General features: G+C 50.5%; 2 protein-coding genes across 8 annotated transcripts in view; both read left to right on the top strand.

The window, feature by feature from the left end:
• The window catches only part of PTPRA (protein tyrosine phosphatase receptor type A), a 115854-nt gene extending 98415 nt beyond the window's left edge, over positions 1–17439 (top strand). For all 5 annotated transcript variants that reach the window (XM_074347013.1, XM_074347015.1, XM_074347014.1 and 2 more), the window contains 12 exons: positions 11–108; positions 1286–1405; positions 2175–2341; positions 2835–2970; positions 3729–3878; positions 5051–5144; positions 5463–5539; positions 6027–6161; positions 11272–11397; positions 11477–11628; positions 16299–16434; positions 17080–17439. In XM_074347013.1, the coding sequence (XP_074203114.1) occupies positions 11–108; positions 1286–1405; positions 2175–2341; positions 2835–2970; positions 3729–3878; positions 5051–5144; positions 5463–5539; positions 6027–6161; positions 11272–11397; positions 11477–11628; positions 16299–16434; positions 17080–17154 (1466 nt within the window). In that variant the 3' untranslated portion in view covers positions 17155–17439. The remainder of the gene's footprint in view (positions 1–10; positions 109–1285; positions 1406–2174; positions 2342–2834; positions 2971–3728; positions 3879–5050; positions 5145–5462; positions 5540–6026; positions 6162–11271; positions 11398–11476; positions 11629–16298; positions 16435–17079) is intronic.
• Positions 17440–17589: 150 nt separating this feature from the next.
• On the top strand, positions 17590–24240 carry GNRH2 (gonadotropin releasing hormone 2). 3 transcript variants are annotated; one of them, XM_074347018.1, is made up of 5 exons: positions 17590–21489; positions 22012–22071; positions 22761–22930; positions 23074–23210; positions 24026–24240. In XM_074347018.1, the coding sequence occupies exons 3-5, from the start codon at positions 22768–22770 to the stop codon at positions 24062–24064; spliced, it is 339 nt and encodes a 112-aa protein (XP_074203119.1). In that variant the 5' UTR covers positions 17590–21489; positions 22012–22071; positions 22761–22767; the 3' UTR covers positions 24065–24240. The 3 variants fall into 3 exon arrangements, with proteins under 3 accessions (XP_074203119.1, XP_074203118.1, XP_074203120.1); XM_074347017.1 differs by having other exon boundaries at positions 17590–21528; positions 24026–24239; XM_074347019.1 differs by having other exon boundaries at positions 17590–21528; positions 23906–24027.
• Positions 24241–24270: the final 30 nt, after the last annotated feature.

The raw sequence follows: 24270 nt of genomic DNA, 5'->3' as shown, positions 1-24270 counted from the left end.
GCTATTTTAGGACCAAAAGAAGAAACGGTGAATGATTTCTGGAGGATGATCTGGGAACAAAACACAGCCACCATCGTCATGGTGACCAATCTGAAAGAGAGAAAGGAGGTGAGTGGAGAAATTAAATAGGCTGGCTGGATGACCCCTCATACAGGTATAACCAGCAGAGGATCTGCTCTGCTAGACCTCTGTGTTTGAACCTAGACTGTCCACCTGTTGTAGCTCCTGTGCCAGTCATTCATCCAGACAGAACCCAGGCCGACATGCCTACCACACTTTCGTGTGCCTGGAAGCCTCCGATGAACTCAGGGGTATGCCTAGGGCACACACTCTGCCTAGTAATGAAACATCTCACCTTGGATCCAGGACATCCTGGAAGAAAGGATTGGGTCATTAGCCAAGAAAAAACACAGAGAGGCTTTTCTCCCCTGGCATTTCTAGTCCCTCATTCCCCTGGGTTTTTGGTCCTCCTCCTGAGTCACCAGAGGAAGCTGTATGAACTGAGACCCTGCAGGGTGCAAGGAAATGTGAGACCCTGACCTGATTCTTCAGGCAGCTTTCTGACTGTTCCTTTTCTTTCTGTGGCTGCCAAGTCCATGCCTGGCCAGCCCCATCACTGGGCCACAGCCAGGACCAGTCCTGAGTCCTGGATCAGGTCCCGGAGAGGAATCTCAATTCATGACAGTCTTTGTCCAGGATGGCCTTGAGTCACCCTGATACCACACTGGGCTGTTGAGTGTGTTGATCAGCTTAGGAGGGATAGCTTTAGGGCTGGGCTTTAGATTCATTTTCTCCAACCCTATCTCTGGCTCTTAGAGGCTGTCCAAAGCCTAGTCACCAGAGAAGGCCTTGCGCCTGGTATGACAGGTTTACAGTCTGCATCAATCCACTCTGACTCTCTCACCGCAGGTTGCTGGTTCCAGGGCATCAGACAGGCTTGCCCCTAGAGCATGACCTGGGATATTGTGGAAGTGCAGATTTTGTCGGAAAAAATGGCTTCCAGTTTGCCCTGAACTGAAGGAATAGGGTGGGAAAGAGTGAGAAGTATAGGGCTGGGGCTGTGGATAAGTTAGGAGATTGTGCTAACCTGAATGGGAGCTGAGGAATTTCAAAAAAAGAACAGTTAAATAAGTCTTCAGCTGACAGAGGTGAGAGAAGAGGCCATGGGGGCTTTCTGAGGACTTCAGTCTGGGCTTTCTTTCATGGTCCTTTCCTTTCAGGCCCTTTGCATCTGCTGGGGGCGGGAGGTCTGAGGTCAGGGGGATGCATGTTTGTTTCTTTCCAGTGTAAGTGCGCTCAGTACTGGCCAGACCAAGGCTGCTGGACCTACGGGAATATCCGTGTGTCAGTGGAGGATGTGACCGTACTGGTGGACTACACCGTGCGAAAGTTCTGCATTCAACAGGTACTGCCTCCTGCCACCTTTCTTAGTTCCATTTAGGATCTGCTGACCATTAAGAGGGCAGAACAGGCTGGGTCATTCCCCCCTGTTACTCAGGGTGGTCAGGAATCACTGAGTGTGCAGCATGTTTGGACTCTGAAACAGAGATCTGGGCTCCCAGGGAATTGAGGCTGGGGAGAGGGTGGTCAAAGCTAAGGGAGGGACATTGTCATTACTGGGAGAAAAAGTATTACTGAGATGGAATTTGGTCATCTTAGGTATGAACCAAGTGCATCAGGAGGTAGTGTAATCTTATGGGTTCTTGACTTACCTCTCCTCCTTTCTTACCCCAAAGGCTCCTGACAGCAAGTATGTGGTGGGCCCTGCTCCTGACCCTCCAGAGTGACCCTGGAGGCTTGAGCAAAGGTTGCCTTCAGCTGAGGGCAGTGTGGTGCTGTGAAAAGGGGGCTTCCCAAGAGTCAGGAGACCTGCATTTTAGTTCTGACCCTGCCATTTACTAGTTCTGGGACCTTAATCAGGTCATTTAACTTCTCTGAGTTTCACATTCCACATCTGTAAGCTGTAAATAATAGAAATAGCCCTGCCTACCCCATGGGGTTCCTGGGAAGGTTCTTTGTCCATGGTTACAACTTCCTTGGGAAGTTTATACTCTCACTTCCCTATTGTCATTGACAGCACAGCTGGCCCTGGCCCCTGACCTCTGCCTCCTTCCCCTGGTGCTGCCCCACCCCAGAGTATCAGGACCAACACACGGGATCTCTTCATTTCACAGGTGGGCGACATGACCAACAGAAAGCCACAGCGCCTCATCACTCAGTTCCACTTTACCAGCTGGCCAGACTTTGGGGTGCCTTTCACTCCAATCGGCATGCTCAAGTTCCTCAAGAAGGTGAAGGCCTGCAATCCTCAGTATGCAGGGGCCATCGTGGTCCACTGCAGGTCAGTGTGGCCTGACCCTTGGGTCCCTCACTCATACCATATTCTGCTCCCATGGCAGGAGCAGGGAAAGCTCAGGGGCCCTGGCTGAGGAGGCTGGTACAGAGCAGATGAGCTACTGGGGCCCCAGGGCAGCAGCCAAAGAAATTCCTCAAATTTTGGTACTGGGTAAACTAGAGGAAAGAGGGAAGGGCAGTCCTCCAAGACTGGGGATGGGGAGACCATTGCTGTGAAACCAAGAAGCTAGGTTGAGTGCTGCCTTGTGTACTTGGGACCTTCAGACCCTTCTAAGTGTCAGGGTTCCCTGGTCCTGTTAACTAGAGGTAAGGAGTTCAGGTACAGTGGGGTTGTTGGCTCTGTGAGAGTCCCAGCTCTCCCCTGTAGAGTTAGAGTTTAGAGGCTTGAAGAAAGAGCCCCACCCTGTGCTGCCCGCTCCTTGTAAGTTCCCACGAGGCATGCTAGCTGTCCCCGTAACACTCCTGCTCTCTGGCCACAGTGCGGGTGTAGGGCGCACAGGTACCTTTGTCGTCATTGATGCCATGCTGGACATGATGCATACGGAGCGGAAGGTGGACGTTTACGGCTTTGTGAGCCGGATCCGGGCCCAGCGCTGCCAGATGGTGCAAACAGACGTGAGTGGTTTGTGGGTGAAATGAAGGTGGGGGGCATTCCAGGACCAAAACATCTGCCTGCCTCATGGATTACTTAGCCTCCCAGGTTATTGTTACTGATCATCATGCAGTGTGATGAAAGACCCTTATATATTGTGTAGTAAAAGAAACATGGAACACACAGGAGTTGTGCCTAGGGAGATCAGGAAGATGGGGCAGTTGTCATTTGCACTAGGCTCTAAGGATGTCGAACAGGTCCTGAGGGAGGCAGGTATGTGGGCAGCCGAGAGAGCCATGGCCACAGAGTTGTCATGCAGCTCAGCCAGGTCCAGGAGCAGCAGTGAGATTGGCTCTGTGGTTAGGGCATGGAATTCAAAGGGCACAGCACCGGGAGGGAGGCTGGCACAGGTCCTGTGGGTCACTAGAATTTGACAGCCCCTCAGTTTGTCAAATCTGTGCTGTCTAAAAATATAAAAATAAATTTTAAAAGCTGGGGGGTGGGGGATAAAAAAAAAAATCTGTCCTCTCTGAATGAGCAGGAGTTGGATTTATCCTTCTCTTCAGGAGGGTGCCAGAGTAGGACCCTTCCTCCCAAATTTAAGAACCTCCAGAGGGACTCATGCATTTCAAGTCCTGCCTTCCTGAATGAGAGCAGATCATTTTATCTCTGCTAGGATCGAAGAAGTGGGCTGGATGAAACGGGAGTGTGAGGGAGTGCTCTGGCACCTCAGGGACCGTGTTGTATATAACTGGGGGCTGGGGCATCATCCGCATTCCAGATGCAGTACGTCTTCATATACCAAGCCCTTCTGGAACATTATCTCTACGGAGACACAGAACTGGAAGTCACCTCCCTAGAAACACATCTGCAGAAAATTTACAACAAAATCCCAGGGACCAGCAACAATGGATTAGAGGAGGAGTTTAAGGTGAGTTGGAGCTGAACCATGTCTTTCAGGATGAAGGATCCATGTGATCTGGGGAATCTAGAATGTTAGACCCCTTGTGGATTTACCAGCAAACAGTGAAGCCCCTTGTGAGATATGTGGGTGGTTAAGGAGGTGGGTCTCTGGCCCTTTACTCGCAGCCTAGTCATTCTCAACCCATCCTGCACATTAGACTCATTTGGGTTGTGTTGGGGGGATGGGACAGGCAGTGGTATTTTTTTAAGTCCCCCAGCTCTCCCTCCCAGGTAATTATAACGTACAACAAGAGCAAACTTCTTCTGTAAAGGGCCAGATAGTAAATATTTTTGGCTTTTCAGGCCCTGTGGTCTCTGTTGTGACTACTTAACATGCTGTTGTAGGACAAAAGCAGCCATAGACACTGTTCAAATGAGCATGGCAGTGTTCCCATAAAATTTCAATTGCATTGAAAAGACCAGATTTGACCCCTAGGCCGCAGATTGCTGGCCCCTGCTGTATGCCAGTGGGCAGTGGTTCCCATCTGGGGACATACCACACTCTCATCAATAAAAGTACCCCCAGAAAGCAAGAGATTCTGGGTTGTTATGGGGAAGACCACCTTCCTTAAACACTCCTCGGACTATAATATGTACACGAATTACCTTGGGATCCTGTTACAATGCAGGTTCTGATTCAGCAGGTTTTAAGTTGTGGCCAGAGATTCTAAATATATAACAAGACGAGGCCGATGTTGCTGGTTTATGGGCTACACTTTGAGTAGCAGGAAGATCAGGAAGGGACCTTGGAATCAGGAGAAGGGATGTACATTTGAGCCAGGTTTTCTAAAGAATCTCAGACAGCTTCTGGTGGTAGAACAGTGTGGAGAGAGGGAGGAAGGGCATACTCTGTCCTATAAGATTAGGTTCCTTGCTCCAGGATTATAAAGTTCCAGTCTAAGGGAATCCCAGAATGGTCTACAGAAGCCAGGAAAGCAGTGTTTCCCAAACACTCTTGGCTTATTCAGTGAGCTTCAAAACAGAAAAAACAAGAACATGTGGAGATGGAAGTCAGGGCTCTGGGGAGACCAGCAGTATGCAGCTAGGGTGGCCTGGAGATACAGGTCCAGTGACAGACATAATCTTGTCAAGTTCAGTTACTGAGATCAGTTAATGTTTCCCTTCCTCTTCCCAATTCAGAAATTAACATCAATCAAAATCCAGAATGACAAGATGCGGACTGGAAACCTTCCAGCCAACATGAAGAAGAACCGGGTTTTACAGATCATTCCATGTAAGAGCCTTCTCCCCACCCCAAAGCCTTAACGCCCCAACCCCCTTTCCCTTCACCCTTCCCACTTCTCAGGTACTAGTTAATGATCATCTTGGAGACAGGAATTATGGCATTGCCTCTTATTGCTCCCAGTTCTTTAGTGGCTTCTGGAAATAGCATGAAGGCTAAAGGCTTTCTGCCTCCTGGACTAGGAACAGGCATGTTGTTGTCCAGCTGGAGTTATATCTGCCCAGGCCTGGGGTGGGGAGGAGAGACAGACAGAGAGGGAGGAGAGGACAAGCGATGCTGGGGAGTCACAAGCCACTGTCCTTCTTGCAGATGAATTCAACAGAGTGATCATTCCAGTTAAGAGGGGTGAGGAGAACACAGACTATGTGAATGCCTCCTTCATTGACGTAAGTGGTGGCTATGTCCCCGGCACTCCCAACACTCCATGGGGATTCAGCTGGGTCTTGCAGTGCTGTCCTCCAGTGCTTGGAAGGATGGTCTTTGAGTCAGTCATCAAATACAGAGCTGATACGCACCCTGCACACTTAGGTCTGTCAGGCCCCCTAGAGCAGAAGGTCGGGGAACAGAGGGCAAACACCCAGTGTAATAGCTGGAGGGAAAGTTCACAGCACATACCACAGCCAAAGGCTGAAAACATTAACCTCTGGTCCTTCCCATTCCTGCTCTCTCCATCCTGAACCCAGCCCCACTTCCTTCGCCCTCATACAGAGAGACTAGCGTGCCAGCCAGGGTTTGTTCCTTGGCCAAAAGGGAGCTCTGCCTGGGATGTGTTTGCCTCCAGGCAGCCCTCATCCCTTCCCAGTGGCCTGTCTTCTCCACTAGCCCCTCCCTGATTAAACTGCCTCCCTCCTACTATTGGCCTGGCCTGTACAGGGCTACCGGCAGAAGGACTCCTACATCGCCAGCCAGGGCCCTCTTCTCCACACGATCGAGGACTTCTGGCGAATGATCTGGGAGTGGAAATCCTGCTCAATCGTGATGCTAACAGAACTGGAGGAGAGAGGCCAGGTGAGCTCAAAAGGGTCCTGGGCTATGGGTGACAAGAGATACGTGAAAAGGGGGGTAGGGGGGCACTAAAAAAAGAAAAGCTGGAATGGCCAGCACAAGTATCATCTCTCAGTCCACTGCCAAGTAATAGAAAGTGGCCCAGTGGATACCTCAGACTCTGTCCGTCAGATTGTCAGGTTTTTCCATCCTTGAAGTGGACCTAGTGAGAGTGCAGGGCAGAGGGGCAGGAAGCATTACTTACCGGTGGAGGTGCGGGGAGGGAGGACTTGCACACACAGACTGTCCTGCCCTTGGCCAGGCCTGCCGTCATTGGGTGAGGCTCTTCCCCCTCCACCTACCACTGTGTGTCTTCCTCGGGCCAGGGGAGCAGGCAGTAGCTCTTGCCCTCAGAAGCTTCTAAAATGGATAAGAACAGGTCATAGTAACATTCCTTACAAGCCTCACTGGCCTCTAAGATAAATTTTACTTTCTGTGCCACCTCCCGTTCCTCTTATCAAGTGTAGCTCCCAGAGGTGTATTAATGCCATAAGCCTAAATGATGCAGTGAAGGGGTGTCTCCATTTATCCAGTATGACACCACTTCCCACCCCCAGTTTAAATTCCCAGAGAAAAAGTCTGACCCCAAAATGTAAATTCTGTATACATTAAAATCCCGAAGGAATTAAAACTTAAATTTCTCTTCTCCCTGTTTAATTTTTCTGCCCCATCTTAACCAGAGGGGTCACCAACATGCTTGGTTAGGCCTGGGTTCCCTCGTCAGCTGTAGTTTGGACCATCGTCAGAGTGGGCAGAGTAGCCCCAGCAGTTTCTGCACAGGGTCAGCTCAACCCAAGGCCACATTCCACTTCTCCAGAGAGACAATAGCACATGATAGCCTTGGGCCCTTGCCCACAAAGCTGTATCCCCATCATGGTTGTCAGCCCTGGACCATGCAAGAGACTTAGTGCTGTCTTGGGGAAGGAGAGTAAAGGACAACAGCAGGAGATTCTCTGTTTTAGCTTCTTAGGGATCCCGTTATCTAGAGTCTGTAACCTATAAATCTAAGATTAAGCCCCCATGCCCGAGCATGCTTCTATTAGACTTGAGCACCCACTCCTCATCTCCCATCCCTCACCCACGGATGACACCTGGCTTGCTACCCCTTTTTTGGTTCCTTTTCCTGTCTCTGTTTTTGGAGGCATAAGAATGTATGTGGGTGATCATCTACCCTTGTCTTTGAGCTTCTCAGCTTCCTCAGCCACCCACTTCCATGGTCAAACCACGACCTTGTCATCCCCCCATATCTGCACTGCCTTTGGAATCTCAGCATCAGGCACCCTGCCCTGTTTGTCATCTCCTGTCCTTCCACCTCACTGCTTCTCTTACTTCAGTAATTCTTTGTCTTTATCAAGTCCTTAGAGCCGTCAGCTCCTCCATTTCCTCAACCTGTCACCCCGATCGTGTCCCCACCTTTCTTCTTACTCTGTTTATAGAGTTTTGGTGACTTGTCATTATTATACTCCTTCCCTTGTTAGCACCTGTTATTCCCTCATGGTCTCTTACTTTCATGGCAAGGTCTCTACTCTGTTAAATTCAATTAAATGTCTGCGTCTGGTAGCAGACATCACTGGAAGAAAACAGGAGACAGTGCTGAGTGGTCTCACATTGAATTCATGACCACAAATCTCATATGGGTCATTAGTGCCGCCCGCCAATCCTGCTGCCCTTCCTTCTTTCCTGTCCTCAGACTTCCACCATTCCCTCTTGCCTGTTCCATCACACTCATACCTTATCTCATGATCTCATTCTTCTCCAAGAAATCAGACAAGAATGCTCTCATCCTCGTACCCCTTAAGCAACCAGCCTATTCAAATCGGTATCCATTCTCTTATCTTGTCTCTGGTTGCAGTGGAAAAGTGTTCCTACATCTCAGTCCACCTGTCCACTGTGCCCTGGGCTCCTCCCCTCCTGTCTCCTCAAGGACGTCGCTGCTGTAATTATCTTCTCCCACCTTCATCAGTAAATAGTCCCCTCTCTACTCTTTTACCCTTATCAGCCTATACATTGTTACATTCCTATCTTTAAAAAAGAAAGATCTCCTAATCCCACATTTCCTTCTGTCTGCTGTCCCAGTTCTCTGTACCCTTTCCCAACAAAACTCCTTTAAAAAGAATTGACCTTCTCCCCTCACGTTCTCGCCTCATCTTCTTCCTTCTAGGCTTGACTCCTCCAGGACTGCTTCAGCCAAGATCACCAGTGACCGCCATCTTGCCAGTCCAAAAGTCATTTCTCTTATCTTTCTTCTTTGTCTATAGCAGTGTCTGAAACAGTCAGTACTATATATGACTACACCTATATGCCAGGAACTCTCAAATCTGTCTCTCGCCCAGTTACCCCCACCTTCCCAGTTGTGGACTGGTATATCCACATAGCTACTTGATATCTTCACATGGGTGTCTGTTAAGAATCTCAAGCTTCATATGGTCCAAATAAAACTTGATTTCCTCCTTTCCCTCATACTAGTCCATCTCACCCTTAGCCATCTCAGTAAATTGTGCCACCTTCCACCCAGATGCTTATATCGGAAGTCTTGGAATTACCTTTATGCCTCTCCTTTCCTCACTCCCACAGCCAGTCTGTCAGTGAGTTCTGACATATGCTGAGCATATCCACGTCTCTCCAGTGTAACCACTGTCCCGTCACACAGACCATTGTCTCTTACCTGCATCACTCAAGTAGCCTGGCAATCGGCCTGCTTCCATTCCCACCCTCTTTTAGTCATTTCTTCACGTGGAAGCCAGCGATCCTTTTGAAAATATAAATCTCATTATATCACTTTTTGTCTTAAAATCCTCTTTGGGTTTCCAGATCTTGAGAGAATATTTACCCATGAGTGCAACATTTAGAAAATTTCCCTGTTCGTATCTAGTCCCAAGACTTGAACTGGGTGCTTCTTCCTCTGTTTCCATTGCTTATTTTAAATCTCCTAGCTTCCATTTTCCCTCCTCCCCATCTTCCCTCCGCATGCAGAGTGGAGGGTGGATTCTGAGGTCACAGCCTCTGCTTCTTGAGAGAAGGGTCCCCTAGTTGTCAGAGCCTTGCATTCCGCACAGTCCTAGTCTCCAGCTCTGTGCCCTCATGTCTCCATCCTCAGCAGGACCCCAGAGCATTGTCAGCCCTGGGCAACAGTGGGTACAGCCCCTGCTGGCCCCTGCTCTGGATTCAAACAGCTCTTTCTGCCATACCCATCCCACGGCCGTGAGGGCACCTCCTAGGTCCCATTTAGGCCCAGCCTGCTTCTTCTGTGTTTTTATGCCCACACAGAGGGCTAAATTAAATAAGCCCTCACCTGGCTGAGTAGGATAATTGCCTGCCCCCAGTCCAGCATCTGTAATCATCTTACTTCATATCATCCCTTAAATCCTGTCCTCATCAGTTGCCCAGGCTGGCTTCCTCTCAGCACACCCTGGCTGCTTCCCTACAGCAGCAGTGTCGCCTTGAACTTCACTCCACGACAGCACTAGTCTGACTTCCTGTTCCCACCACACGTAATCCTCTTGGCTGGTCGTCTCCATTAGTCGGCCAGAGCAGCCTCCCCACTTGCTTTCACTGTTCACCAACTCCCTGTCCACAGTTTGAAGCGGGGACTCTGCATCCCTGGGAGTCCTCCTTCCAGTCGATTTGCCCCTTTTCTTCTCTGTTACGCTCCTCTGTCTAAACTAAGAAGACCTAAAATCTGCAGGCTGTTAGCTGTGGGACCGCAGTGTCCTGCCAGTGCAGTTCTAGGCCTCTACTCTGCTGCTGTCGAGCCCGTTTGTATCTTAGTGCTGGGAAGGAACTCTGGTCACAAAACTCTCTCCACCCACCAATGCCCTGAAACCAGTGTGGTCTCTGTTTAAGATGAGCCTAAATTAGATTTTTCTAAAGTTGTTCTGGTTGAGGAGAGGGCCCAGAGCCCTAACCCCCACGGTATCCCCAGGGATCCTAGTGGGCACACATCGGAAAGCACTGGTCTGCGGCATTTCTTTAATCCACTACTTTACCAATCCTCTGCTTTAAAAGGAGCTCGGTGTCATTTATAAAGGGGATGATGAATAATCACACGTATGAAAAGCAAGAAAAGTCATCTAAATGGACTTTTAATACTGATTGTTTTTGGACTGGGAGACCATCGGGGATTTCTGTTTTTGTATTTAATTTCCCCAAATCTTTTCTAACATAGAGTACATTTATGGTTGAGGACCTTTGAATTGCCAACAGTGAAATATCTAGGATCTGCCCCAAAATGCTCTAAAGAAATAGACAGTATAACTGTACTTTGTTTTATTTCTGTATTTATACCCTGGCTTGTTCTGCAGACATCAATCACATTCATCTACCAGATGCTTAACAGAGAGCCTGCCAGATGCAGGCGTGTGCGAGGTGCTGGGAAAACAAAGGTGCAAAGACGCAGCCTCTGCCTGTAAGGAGCCTGTGCAGGCAGGGGCAGCAGCAGGCCACGTCTTGCTCACTAAGAAGGACAGAAACGTGAGGGCTAGTAGCCACTCTAAGACGCCACTGCAGGCTAAAGAGTTAACGAGGAAAGGGATGAAAGCACACCGTGGCCTGGACTGTAGTGAAGCACCGCGGCCGAGTGGGGGTGTGACTGGGTTCAGTTTTTCTGGATTAGCGGTCTGACATATATAAGCAACTATGAAATGTGACAACACCCCAAGGGAGCCAAAAAGGAAAAAAAAAAAAAAAAAAAAACGGGGAAGGGGGCTTGGAATGAAGACATTCATTCCTCCCTCCACCCAGATGTTGAGCATTGGATGCAGCTGTGAGCTGATGGTCAGCATTCTTCCCTGACCCTGTTAGTGTTGCAAATTAGACTATAAATAAGTAACAGCAAATGGTTAAGTGATTATCTCTGGTAGTGGAATTAAGTTAAATATGGATGTCCTGGTGAGGATCAGAAGTTAATTGGAGTGATGTTAAGTAATGGAATGACCCTCTTGAGTTTTTGATCCCATGGGGAAGAATTGTGTCAGCCTAAGTGGCTGTATTGAGAGGAGCAGGCTGCTCATAGGGCAGCCCTGCCTTTACCTCACATGGTATTCTGAGCCCCTCACCCTTCCCATTTGTCCCCCAGGAGAAGTGTGCCCAGTACTGGCCCTCTGATGGGCTGGTGTCCTATGGAGACATCACAGTGGAGCTGAAGAAGGAGGAGGAATGTGAGAGTTACACCGTCAGAGACCTCCTGGTCACCAACACCAGGGTAAGGTATCTACTGGGTGGGCTCCTCCCACAGGGAAAGTGGGGTTGCCCCTACCTCTCTGATCCTCGTTCTTCCAAAGGAGAACAAGAGCCGGCAGATCCGGCAGTTCCACTTCCACGGCTGGCCTGAAGTGGGCATCCCCAGCGATGGAAAGGGCATGATCAGCATCATTGCAGCCGTGCAGAAGCAGCAGCAGCAGTCAGGGAACCACCCCATCACCGTGCACTGCAGGTGTGTCCACCCTGGCCTCGGGAAGAGAGAGAATGTGGTGTGAGGCAGGGAGGGGGACGCGATGGGAGCGGGTATGAGGGATTGAGGAAAGCCAGGTGAGTCAGTGAGTACAGGGCAGTCAAGTCTGATGACCAGGACAGGCCCAGATGATAAGAGAGGATCTTGGAGTTTGAGCCTTACACTGTAAGTGCTAGGAAACAGCAGTCTCTAAGGTGAAGATACTGGGCAGGGGAGCGTTTGGGATGGTGATGCGGCACAGAGAGCAGCAGGGGTGACTGACAGCGGAGAAGACCAGCTAGGCAGTGTGGGAATGAGGACCTGGCCTCCTTAAGAAGCACAGGAAAACCAAAATGGGCAACTCTTTTGAAAACAGTTTGAAGAAAAATGAACAAGACTCCAAACTTCAGAAAGAAAAGGAGTCAAGGGCGTCTCCCAGGTTTGTGGCTGGGTAAAGGCCGATGTCACTGGCAGAAAGATAGTAAGGGAACTCACGGAAGGCGGGGGAGATTTTGTTTGGGGCATATTGAGATTGCACTTTAGAAAAAAAATTTACCATGAGTCTGTGGTGCTTTTATAATTAGAGGGGAAAACCTCTTTAAAAAGGGAAGAAGTGGGAAAGTTATAGCTTAGTGGTGGAGCACATGCTTAGCACGCATGAGGTCCTGGGCTCAATCCGCAGTGCTTCCATTAAAAATAATTAATAAGCAAACAAACTTAACCCCCCCCCAAAGAAGCTTAAGATGAAAAAATGAAAGGAAAGTAAAAATATATTGAAAACCTGCAAATTGGCTTTGAAGATAGAAAAATGAATAAAGGAACTTCCAGAAATATTCTTCAGCTGGCCAGAATGAAATACATAATTAACAAGAATTAAAGCACTGCTCATAATAGTGAAAGATGGTAAATAATCTAAACATGTATTAATAGGGAACTGGTTCAGTAAGCTCTGACATACCTCATACTACAGAGCTGCAAAAAATTAAGAATCTGTTTATGTACTGGTATGGAATAATCGTCTAGATTTATTGCTTGGTGAGAAAAGCAGTAGGAGACAGGGAAAGAATACATACATGTGTATGTTGGTAATATGCATAAATTATCTCTGGAAGGACACACAAGGACCTGGTGACGTTGGCTGTTCCCAGGAGGAACACTGAAGGGTGAAGGAGTGGAGTAGGAATAAGACTTTTCACTGTTTTGGACCTTTTTTGAAATTTTAAGTATGCTAATTTATTACCCATACAAAAATGAATTTAAAAAAATGTTTTTAAGAAGAAGAAGCGGCAAAGTACATCAGCTAATACAAATGGACAGTAACCATGAAAAGACAATAAACATGCTGATCCTTATTAGAAATATGAGAAATGGGAATGAAAACAATAAAACATGGCTTTTTGCCCAATCGGCAAATTAAAAGGATTCCTTGACCTACCCAAAAATAAATACTTCCTTCCCCGCACTTTTAAATCTCCCATGCTGCTCTCTCCCTTGGTCACCCTCTCTAGGCAAACCCCAGACTCCCTGGCTGCCCTGCGCCACGCACACAGCTGAATGTGGCTAAAGAAGAGCACCACGTTACAAGCCTCATTTTACATTTCTGTGACCTCGTGGCCCTTAGTGCTGCCTCGTGGTCCCTCTGCCTCTCCCACTCTTTTCGGGCCCAGCACCAAATCTGGCCTGCCTCATGGTTTTGTGGGGCAAGAGAACTATTGTCACATTTAAAAAAATTTTTTTTATCAATAGAAGAAAGTATTTCATGACGTGAAAATTGTGTGAAATTCAAATTTGTGTCCGTAGATAAGGTTTTATTGAAACATGGCCATGTTTATATCGACTGGCTGCTCTCCTGCTCCAGCAGCAGAACTGAGACCATACACAGTACTCATCACCTCACACTGCTGCTCAGCACACAAGAAGTCAGAGTTGTGCGGTTATAACTTAACTTTCCCTTCCCAGCGAAAGTTAAGATCATTTTCTATTTGGCTGTTTACGGAAAAGCTTGCCAGCCTTTGTCCTGGATGATTATTTCATCCTCCTCTCAAACCTCCAATACCTCTCTGTCCTCATATTTAAGAGATGACCATGTTTTCTATTTGCCTGAGGAAAGAGAAGCAGTCAGAGAGAATTTCCACCTGCTCCCACCACCACAGCTCCCCATCTGCCTGCAAGTGCTGGGGACCCTGCGTCCCTCCTGTTCAGTGAATGAGTTATCTTACCTCTCTCTGAAGCCAGCTGCATTAGTCCTCTATTGCTGCGTAATACTATTACCACAAACTTAGCACCTTAAAACAACACACAATCTTTGTGTGAGGAATCTAAGCAATTCTTAGCCAGGTCCTGTGCTTCAGAGTCTCACAAGGCTGCAGTCAAAGTGTTGACCAAGACTGTGGTCCCATCTGAGGCTTGACTGAGGAAGAGTCCACTTCTGAGCTCATTTTGTTTTTCAGTTCCTCGCAGAATTTTGTATTTTGAAGTTCCTTGCCACATGGGTCTTCCCAGCGTGGTTGCTTGCTTCTTCCAAGCCAGCAAAGGAGTACTTCCTTACAAAACAGACATTATGTTCTCACGTAACATAATCACATATGCATAACTATACATTCCATCACTCTTGCTGTATTCTTTTGGTTGGAAGCACATCACAAGTCCTGCCACACTCAAGTGAAGAGAAACTCACAAGTACATGAACACCAGGAGGCAGGGACCTTGGGGGCTAAGCTGAAGTCTGCCACATGCAGCCCCCTTTTGGATATCAGTTCCATCCTCTTTTGTCTCCTCGAGGACCTGACTTCACTATCCTATATCATCAGGTTTTCTTCTGGATAACTACTATCGTCATACAAAAGTGCGATAACTTCTCCCATCTTAATATTTTTAAAAACTGTGGGCTCCAGTGCCCCTCCAGCTACCCCTCTATTTCTGTTTTCCGTAATAGTAAAGTTTCTCAAAAGATTTGTCCCTGCTAACTCTCCAGTTCCTCTCCTCCCAGTCTCTCTTGAGCCCTTTCAGTTACCCTCTGACATCATTGCAGCTGCCCTGTGAGGTCTCCCGTGCCCTTCACATTGCTGCGTCCAGTGATCACTTCTCAAGCTTATCCTTGACTTTCGTCAGCATTAGACTCAGCTGACCGCTCGATTCTCTGTGAAATGCTTTTATCATAACTTCTCTCCTGGTTTTTGTCCTCATTGGCTGTTCCTTCTGTCTCCTTTGTTGATTCCTCCCCATCTGCGGTCGAGGGCCAAGTCCTTGGACCTCTTCTCTGTCAACTGAGAGTCAGTCCCTTAGGTGAACTCATCCAGTTTCCTGGCTTTAATATCAACTCCTCAATCTTTACCACCAGTTCACCGCTTCCTCTAAACTCCAGATTTATATATCCAGTTACCTATACACTTGGGCATCTTCAGTTTAAAGGGATATTTCAGGACGGATCTTTCTTTCCAAGCCTGCTGTTTCCACAGCCTTCCCCAGATCAGTAAGTGGTATTTCAGTTGGACACTTAACTCATGTAAGAAAGCCTGGAACCATCCTGTTCTTTCTCTCACACATGCATGTCTAATGTTCTACCTGCAAAATAATTTCCAAATCAAGTCTTTATCACACGCTCCACCATGGCCCTCTGTCCAGGCCACCATCCTCTCTCCTCAGTAACTGTACTGCCCTCACTGGTTTCCCTGTTTCCTCCCTCCCCCTTCAGTTTGTTCTCAGTACAGCACCCTGTGAGTTCCTTTTAAAACTTAGTCAGACCTCATCACTCCTTCGCTCAGAATCTTAACATTGGCTCACAAGGCCCAACATCTCTGAGGGCTCCTTGCCCAGGCCAGGCAGGGAGTGCACCAGGGGACTGGCATTCTCCCTGAGGGCTCTGACCTCACCCCGACCATGTCCCTCCCTCCACTGGCTTTAGTGCCTAGACACTCCTGTCCTCTGCCTGAGATGCTCGTTTCCAAGGACCATGTCCTTACCTTCTCAGGGTCTCTGCTCACATGGCACCTTGTTAGAGAGCCCTCCCTGACCGCCCTGTTCACAGCAGCACTTCCTTCCAGCCTGCCTCGAACCGCCATTCCTCTTTTTCCTTTCCATGTACTGCGTGTCTTACTGCCCGGGGATACTGCTACCCACCACAGTCCTACCACACAGCAGGCACGTGGTAAGGGTCTTGTGATGACAGTGAACAGTGTGGATGGTGTCAGGGTGAGAGTCTGGATTCGTGGGATTTAGGAAGAAAATGAGAGCCATGGAAAGAATTAGTCAACATAACAGCAGTGCAGGGGGAGCAGGGCTTGGCAGGGAAAGAGCGGGCTAGAACTCTGACATGCACAAGCAGCAGGCCAGGGCGACCCCGGCTTGTCTGTAGGTGGACAGTGATGGGCAGTGCAGGGGGTGGGGGGTTCCTCACCACTGTCGCACGGGTGAGTCCTTCAGCAGGCAGAGTGGGCCGTGCAGCAAGGGCAGCAGGGGTGTGCCGGGCCCCCCCAGAGCTGTGTGAGCCTGGGCTTATGTGGAGAGGAGCGGGCGGGCCTCCTGCCCCCACCCCCAGGAGCCCCACTGGAGGACAGACCTTCCCAGGAGCATCGGCCTCGGCCTTTATCTGCTCATCGCCATGGTCACTCACCTCCTGGGAACAGAGAGCCATTGCCGGTGTGATAATTACGTCTGCTTCTGCTTTGTTACAGCGCCGGGGCAGGGCGGACGGGGACCTTCTGCGCCCTGAGTACAGTCCTGGAGCGGGTGAAAGCCGAGGGGATTTTGGATGTCTTCCAGACCGTCAAGAGCCTGCGGCTGCAGAGGCCACACATGGTCCAGACACTGGTATGCTGGCCTGCGCATTTACCCATGCCACCCCACCACCGGCAGCTCTTCTCAGCCAGGGCCAGCTCAGGGGAGGCTCTTCTGAGGGCCTGTCTGGCCTTCAGAAGACTGTAACCACAGACTCATCCTTCCCCAAGGTGCCTCAGACAAACAGAATAAGCTCTGGGAGGCAGGAGAGCGTGGAGGCATATCAGAGCCCCACGCCAGGAGATGTCAGCGGCCTCTGCGAAGGCTAGAAGGGGGTGCCAGGTGCCCCATGGGGCTCTCCTTTGCTTCTCTGTGGGTCCTGGGGTGCGGAAGACTCAGGAGTACCTCCTCTCCTCTGCTCAGGCTCCCTTTTAAGAGGTCTCCTGTCAGTCTAGATGACCAGTGACCGCCGAGCATGGGGCAGACATGAGGTCATATCTGACTGACGCAAATCTGGGCCCATCCTCTGCACGTCCAATCACTTGCTCTCCGTAGAATGTGGCTGCACTCAGCCCAGAGGGGGAATGTTGTCAGATCTCTGGCAGGGGGCTCAGGTGGAAATCCAAAAACATTCATTTCCTCTTAATTTTCATTTTTTTTTAATGGGTCTGTCAGGAGCTGCAGGTGCATTGTTCTCTTCAGTAACATTGGCCTTTTCCCCTGCCTTTCACTCTCTAGGAACAGTATGAGTTCTGCTACAAGGTGGTGCAGGAATATATTGACGCATTCTCAGATTATGCCAACTTCAAGTAAGAGGCGATGAGGCCCCGTGGACAGGAGAATTGCCTTTAATATTTTGTAATATTCTGTTTTGTTAATATACCCCAAATTGTGTATATATCTTATAACTGTTTTAGAAATTGGTACATAGGCTTCTATTACCTACTAGGTGGAGATTTTATATGTAAATGTGTTAGCACTGATAGTCCTTTTTCCAATGTTTTATTGGGGAATTAAATAGTGTGATGTTTCGATTGATATCGTGAAATCCTCTGCCTGGAAATTGGGCTCTGTTGTTCTTGGGTTTATACATCTTCTCCTAAAGAAACACAAACCCACTCCAGGTAGCTCAGTATCAACTAAGAAGAAAAGCACAAAGTTATCAGAGCTCTTAAGGAAATTGTTTGTCCTGGTGCCCCCAGTTCAGGCTGCTGTCCCCTCCCTGCTGTGTAAATAACCTCTCCCCTCTCCACCCCTGCCCACTCTCACACCAGCCACATCCCACCATGGGGACTGAAGGGACCAGAGCGGTATCTCTGGCACCACACTAGGGATTATCAGGTAATAAAAGCTTTGACTCCCTGAGGAAACGTCTCTCCCTTTGTCTGGGGTAGGGCAGTTGTAGCAGCACTGGGGTCCTCCCAGGCCACTCCTGGCCGTGCCTTTACTGTTCTGTCTCAGCTGGCCGCAGAGGAGCCATGGTCTTCCTGACTCTTTCCAACAAGCACAGCCCTTCTAGCTCTAAGGCAGTTGCCAGGACCCTCCTTTCACTCCCAGCATACCTTTGGTGCAGTGGTCCTAGCCAGCCTCACACCCTGGGGAAGATGGCCAGGGTCCTCACTGCTTCTCTGTGTGGAGGGGCACAGAGGAAAAGAGGGGTGGCTCAGCTTTGGGCTGAGGTCAGCTTGACCTCTCCAGTCCTTGATGATTTGCTGCAAAACTACCTGGATCGTGTCGTTCTGTTCAGAGTAAGTGTTTATCTGCACTTACTGTGTTAAACAGCTTCCATTTCCTTTCATATCTGTCCTCATGTCCAGGACTTTTCATTTGGCAGTGCCTCACGTGCAGAGACCAGCAGGGTGGGCATCTTATATCCCGACTTGATTTTGAGCCCAACACGTTAGACAGTGTCTTAAATAAGGTGGATGTTCGTTTATTTCTCAGGCAACAGTCTGCCCAGTCTAGAGACCTAGTAGTATCCTCCATCTGGTGGTCCTGGTGTCCCTCGGGATGTTGTTCTCATCCTCATGGTTGAGGTCAGTGTCTTTAGAGCAAAGGGCAAGATCATTTTCAAGAACATGAAGCAAAAGTTGCACTTTTCATTTCTACTCATATCCCATTGGCTAAAACCTAGTCGTAAGACCACACTGAGCTACAAACGGTGCTGGGAAGTGTGGTCTTTAGTTGAGGCACAGCTGGGAGGGTGGGTCTGTCCACAGCCCCTGTCCTCATGGTCAGCTCATCTTGGGACCAGGAGAGGAAACTGGCTGCCACAGCTGTCGGTGCAGGGCTGAGAGAGCCTTGCGGCCCTCAGGGCCTTTCTTGAGGAGCAGCAGCCAGCCCTGGGCACGTCGGGGGCTGTCGGGAGTGAGAGATGGCACCCCAGCCTGGTCCATGGAGGCACGCTCAGAGATCAATGCTGCTGTGCTTCTTGGCGGAGGTGGAACTTGAACTGAACCCAAGGGGTGCTGGAAATTCAGATGAGTGAAAAGGAGGAAAGATCAGTGGAGCAGCACTGCAGAGGGCCTCAGGGTCCAGCCAGACGAAGGCACAGTGGCTCCAAGATGGGAGCCAGGTTCTACAGCAAGTTCTATTCAAGATACCAGCAGGAAGCAGGGCACCGCGACAGACCACCTCTGGAAGCTTGCGAGAAGTGAGTAGTGTCAGTCTGTAGAGGCACTCGGTTCTCCTGAGGAACTCCAAGGGCAATAAACTCAAAATTGAGTAGTTTTCAAAGAAGCAGGGATAAATTAAGCAGAGACAAAAATCTAAGGAATTTCCGGTAAGGATGCCATGTTTGGGAAGAAAACTTGTCTCCTTGCAAGCTGCCCATTGGTGCCTCTGTGTGACCAAGTCCAAGCAGAGGAAGGAGGGCAAGCCTTGGGTCAGCAGGCCACATACTGGTGACATTCTTACACCCTGCACCGCCTCCCACCTCCCAGCAGGCCAGGGCTGGTGTTGAACAGCTGCGCACCAGTGTGGCCTGGCAGCTTTCTGCTGGGGTCCATGCTGAGTGGGTTGGTGGGTGGGCCAGTATCTTAAATATCACCTGGTTGCTAAACAGATATCTTCAAGCAGGAGTTAGCTCATCTCTGCTCCCCATCTCTCCTTCGGCTTACAGGGTATCACTCATCCCTCCCTCTTCACTTCTTTCTCTTCCTGTATTATTCAGGGCTTGCATGATCGCGAGACATTAACCTAACAGGGACTAGTCTAGGCTCAAAAGGAAGTGTATTGAGGCTCACGCGGCACAATTGTGTGGGAAGGGCAGGGGTGACCACTTCATCCAGTGCCCACCTCAGCCAGTCAGCTGGGACCCGTGGGGTTAGAGCAGGGGTGAGATTTCTTAGAAAGGGAAAGAGCAGCATCCAGCACAGTGGGCACCCAAAGCTTGGGGGCCTGCCGCACTCTCAGAGACCTTAATTCATCCAGGTGGCTTCATCCCCGGGCTTCCTTCAGTCTGTACTCCCACCCACCCAAGATGCCTGTCTTTTCATTTGGGAAAAAAAAAAAAAAAAAAAGCACTTTCCTCAGGCCTAGGGTCTTCCATTCCCACACGTTCTTTTCTTACCCCTTCATCCTAAGCACTGAGCCCCGGGGACCCACCGTCTCTGTGTCCATTAGCTCCCACTCGGTGTAGCGACTGCCTCCTGACTCTGATCCTTACTCTGTGGCTGCTCCTCCACAGTCCCTCCTCCACTGTCCCCTTCCTCAGGGGTGGGGAATTCCTGCGGTCAGTCTGTTGTGGATCCTCAGCCCTCCTCCAACCCTGAGCTCGCACTTTGAGCTCCAGGTCCACACATCCTGCTTCCTTCAGTGACCACGGGGTAGCCCAGAGGCACCAGTCTCAGGCTCCCCACACCCAGGGGTTCACCCAGTCCCCAAAGCCCACTGCCCTTTCAAGCAGCCTCCAGCATTCTCTGTGTCTTCTCCCACCACACTCCAGGCCCACAGATCCCCCAGCATTTCCGATGTTGACTTTTCCCCATTTCGCTCCTTACCCCGGAGCACCCACTGCTGCCCTCCTGCCACAGCTCTCGCTAACTCTTCATCCTTCACCCAGAACACATGCTCAGTGGTGTGTGCCCCTCTGTGCTCCGACAGCACCTGAGCATTCAGCTCAAAATCTCTACTTTCCCACCTGACTACGCAGTCCCCAGACTAGCATGATGTCAGCTCAGAGTTGAGCATGAGTTAGAGCTCAGTCGTGAACAAATGGCTTTCTGTGTTCCGCTGAGAAGGACACAAGGATGAATTCCAGAGTTTATAGTCCGAAAAGGAACAGCAAGTATTCCTGAAAGACTATGTTGACAGAAAGAAAAGGACTGGAGCTTTTCCCTGGGAAGCTTAGTTCTTGTTTGGACTTTTCAGGAAAAACCACAATCAAATTACAGGAAAAAATAAAGGCACCCTATTCCTCTTGTAAAATAAACACCAGGGCCTTTGAATAAAACATTCTGTAAGTCCAAACCAGAGCTAAGCTAGTGTCTTGAACTTTGAGTCATTTTCACTAAACCACAAAGCAAATGTCCTAAAATTTACTTTGTTAACTGTTCCAAAAGGGATGAAGTCCAGTTGCTGAAACAATTTCACTGATCATACAATCCGAAGATTTCTTTCAGGAAAGTCAATCTGAAAATTCATACGTGTGCTCCTGCCTGGGCAGCTGAAGTCTAGGTGCCCCAGACTGGAGCACATTATGTCATCTCCCCTCAGTCTTTGCCACAGGATTTGACACACCTGCTCTCCCAGTGACTGGCCACCACGATGCCCAGCCTGACCCTGGCCCTTCCATTTGCTGTTTAAATTGCTGTCCAAAGGCGGAGATTGGCTATTAACCCTGTAAACTGGCCTCTGCCCCCAAGGGACTATCGGCTGGCGTCAGAAAGCTGAGCTGATGCAGGCTGAGGCAGGAACCTGTTTCTCACATTCCCGGGGCAGATGTGCCCAAATCCATGACTGGTTCTGGGCTGAGCACAGGATGGGAAGAGGTTGGACCCTTGAGAGGCAAAATTATTCCTACCCACTACTGACAGAATCACAGAGGCTGCCCTGCCTCCTTAACTGGGCCCCCTGTCACGGGCCTGCTTGGAGAAGAGAGAGGCCACCCAAACCTTCCACCTGGAGTGACCCAGCCCTGGTGCCCAGGTGTGTGGATGAGGACGGTTCACTTAATCCATTTCACAGGTGGGCAAACACGCCCTTGGGAAGGGTGGTCATAGCTCTTCTCAGACCTCTTAACAGGCCGCTGGCCTCCCCACTCTTAGGCCCCAACTTTTCTACTGGGGAGAGCCCTGAGCTGGGTGGGACTCAGGGAGACCCCAGGCATTGCCTCTCTAAGGACCACAACTTGGGGAGTCAGAGAGGGCCGTGAGGGCTTTCTAGACCTAAGGGCAGGAGTTTGAGAGTGCAGCCAAGAAAGTGGGAAGATGAGACTTGAGGGGCAGGGGCCAGGCTGATGGCAGGAGACCTGTGACTTCAGATCCCTGGGGAGATGCGATGAGGGAGCATATGTCTGGTGACCCCAGGGCTAGCAGCTGAACATACACTGGGAAGGGAAGGGTTAGGCGGCGAGCTTGTCCCCCTCCCGTTTGAGACGTCACTTGAGTCTGTGGGCCCAGAGCCGGGGGTGGAACTAGCTGATCAATAAATCCCCGGGGCTGCCGGCAGGGTTCCGCTGCTGCCCGGAGGAGCCACCTAAGGAGCCTCTTGATCCACAGCTCTCCCTCGGTGAGTGAAGAGGCTGCCCTCCCCACGGGCTGGAGCTTCATTCTGGGCGCATGGCACGCTGCTCCTCTTCCCCTCCTCAAGTCCCTCTACTCCTGATCTGTGCCCAGAAGACCCCCTTCCCCTCATCTCCCCAGCAGCTGTTTCTGTGCCTGCTGCCCCTTCTGCTGTGTGGGAGGGACAAAGGATAGGAGCACTTGCCCCTGTAACCACCACACATCCATTCCACATGCCCAGCTGCCATGGAAGAGAAAGAGCTACCCCCAGAGAAAGGGGCCAGAGCACCTGCCAGTCAGGTCCCCCAGCACCAGGTGCCCTAAGCGCCCCCAGGTTGCTGCCTGTCTCTTGGAGAACGCCCCTGACCAAAGTCTCCCTTTCCCTCTCCAACCTTCTCTTGCTTCTGGATTCCCTGAAGGAAGAACGGGTAGGCCTGGCCTAGTTGAGGGGGCCATCAGCTGGCAAAGCCTCTGTGCCCCAGGGGCTATGGGAGAAGGCTAGTTGCCAGGAGCCCTCAGGGTCTGGACCCCTGTAGTCCTGAGGTGAGGAGCAATAGCAGAAGACAGAAGGACATTAGGAGACACTAAAGCTGCCCCTGAAATGCCAGCTGTTCAAGGGGACCCTGGAGGAAGAGGAAGGGGGTATGTATGAGAGTGTCAGACTCCTTGAGCACTGTCCACTGTCCATTGGAGCAGCCCTGCCATGGCCAGCTTTGGGCCAGGCCTCCTGTTGCTGCTGCTGCTGCTGCTGCTGATCACCCACCCTGGACCCTTGAAGGCTCAGCACTGGTCCCATGGCTGGTACCCTGGAGGAAAGCGAGCCTCCAGCTCACCCCAGGACCCCCAGCATGCTCCTAGGCCCCCAGGTGTGTTGAAGACTCTCCCCAGCCTAACTAAGAAGCAGGTGGTGCTGGTGGAGCTCCTTTTCCTACCTTGAGCCTTGGATGGGGGTGGGAAGGGTGGGCTGCAGCCTCAGTTTCCTTCTAAGGAAAGGTTCTGGGCACTGCAGCAGGCAGCCCAGGCCAAAATGCCCATGGCCTCCCAAGCAATGCCCTGGCTCTCCCTGAGGACAGTGTCCCCTGGGAGGGCAAGACCATGGCCCGGTGGCTCCTCCGCAGGAAGCAGCTCCTGGTGCAGACACTGCTGGTAAGTAGGGTGAAAGGCCCTCAGCATTGGCCGCCAGAGGCCATCCTAAGAACTGGGGGCTGGGGGTTGGGGAAAAGGAGACGCCACCTGCCACAGCACCCCCTGGCACAGCTGTTGCTTCCATCTGCTATCCAGTATCCCAGAATTCTAGACAATTTATAATAAGATACTATGTTAAAGTAAAAGATTAGAAGTCACTAGTGGAGTAGGAGGAGATAACTGTACTAAAGACCTCCATAAATAAGGCAGAGGCAGCAATGAGATCGCCCAGGCTCCTTGACAGTCAAGGGAAGCCAATGGGTGTCAGGGTGGGCAGGCCTGCTGCCAGTGTAAAGAGGTGAGGGGTGCGACCCCACACTTTGCAGTAGGGACCTGAGAACCAGACGGTCACCGATACGTGCACTGGGAATGACTCAGAGATTGCAGAGCTGCCCAAGGCCAATAGCAGAAGACAAGTGTAGGGAAATGGTTTATTACAATTTTGAAAATTGTATTTTAAAGTGCACCAGGAGAGGAATGTAACTAAAGGAGAAAGGCCAAATCCCTATAAGGCAAGACCTTATCGCCTAATTTAAGTCGGTGTGAGCTCAAGTTTTTATACATCAGGTTTATTTAGGGTGGGCAACGCCCGTGCGCCGGGAGGAACTGGAGAATGTGCATGCCGAGTCCTCTAGGAGGCCAGGGCGTGTCCACAGGACTAGGCTCTGCGAGGCAAAGTCTTGAGGGGAGGAGAGGGGGAGGGAGCGAGCAAGGACGCAGCTCGGCAGTCAGGTGACCAGAGCGTCCGGTGGAATGACCGCCGCCTCCTTTCGCAGACCGGACCCCAAGCGCCACGCCCCGCTGCCTTCCAATAAAGGTGTGAGGTCCCCGAAGGTGTCCTCTCCTTTATCCCTGCTCTCTCCCACCCCCAGTAAGATCCTTCTTCGCATGGAGGCTGGAGGGATGCGGGCCCCACGGGGAGGACGCGTCCAGGTCCCGGGGGACGGGGCGGTCGAAGTCAGTGGGCTGGGCTGCAGGGGGCGGGGACGGAGCCCGCGGACTACGCGTCCCGTGGTGCCCC

Source organism: Camelus bactrianus, chromosome 19, assembly GCF_048773025.1.
Source record: "Camelus bactrianus isolate YW-2024 breed Bactrian camel chromosome 19, ASM4877302v1, whole genome shotgun sequence".
Taxonomy (NCBI): domain Eukaryota; kingdom Metazoa; phylum Chordata; class Mammalia; order Artiodactyla; family Camelidae; genus Camelus; species Camelus bactrianus.
The sequence above is the reverse complement of the archived record's forward strand: the minus strand, read 5'-3'. Positions and strand labels throughout refer to the sequence as shown.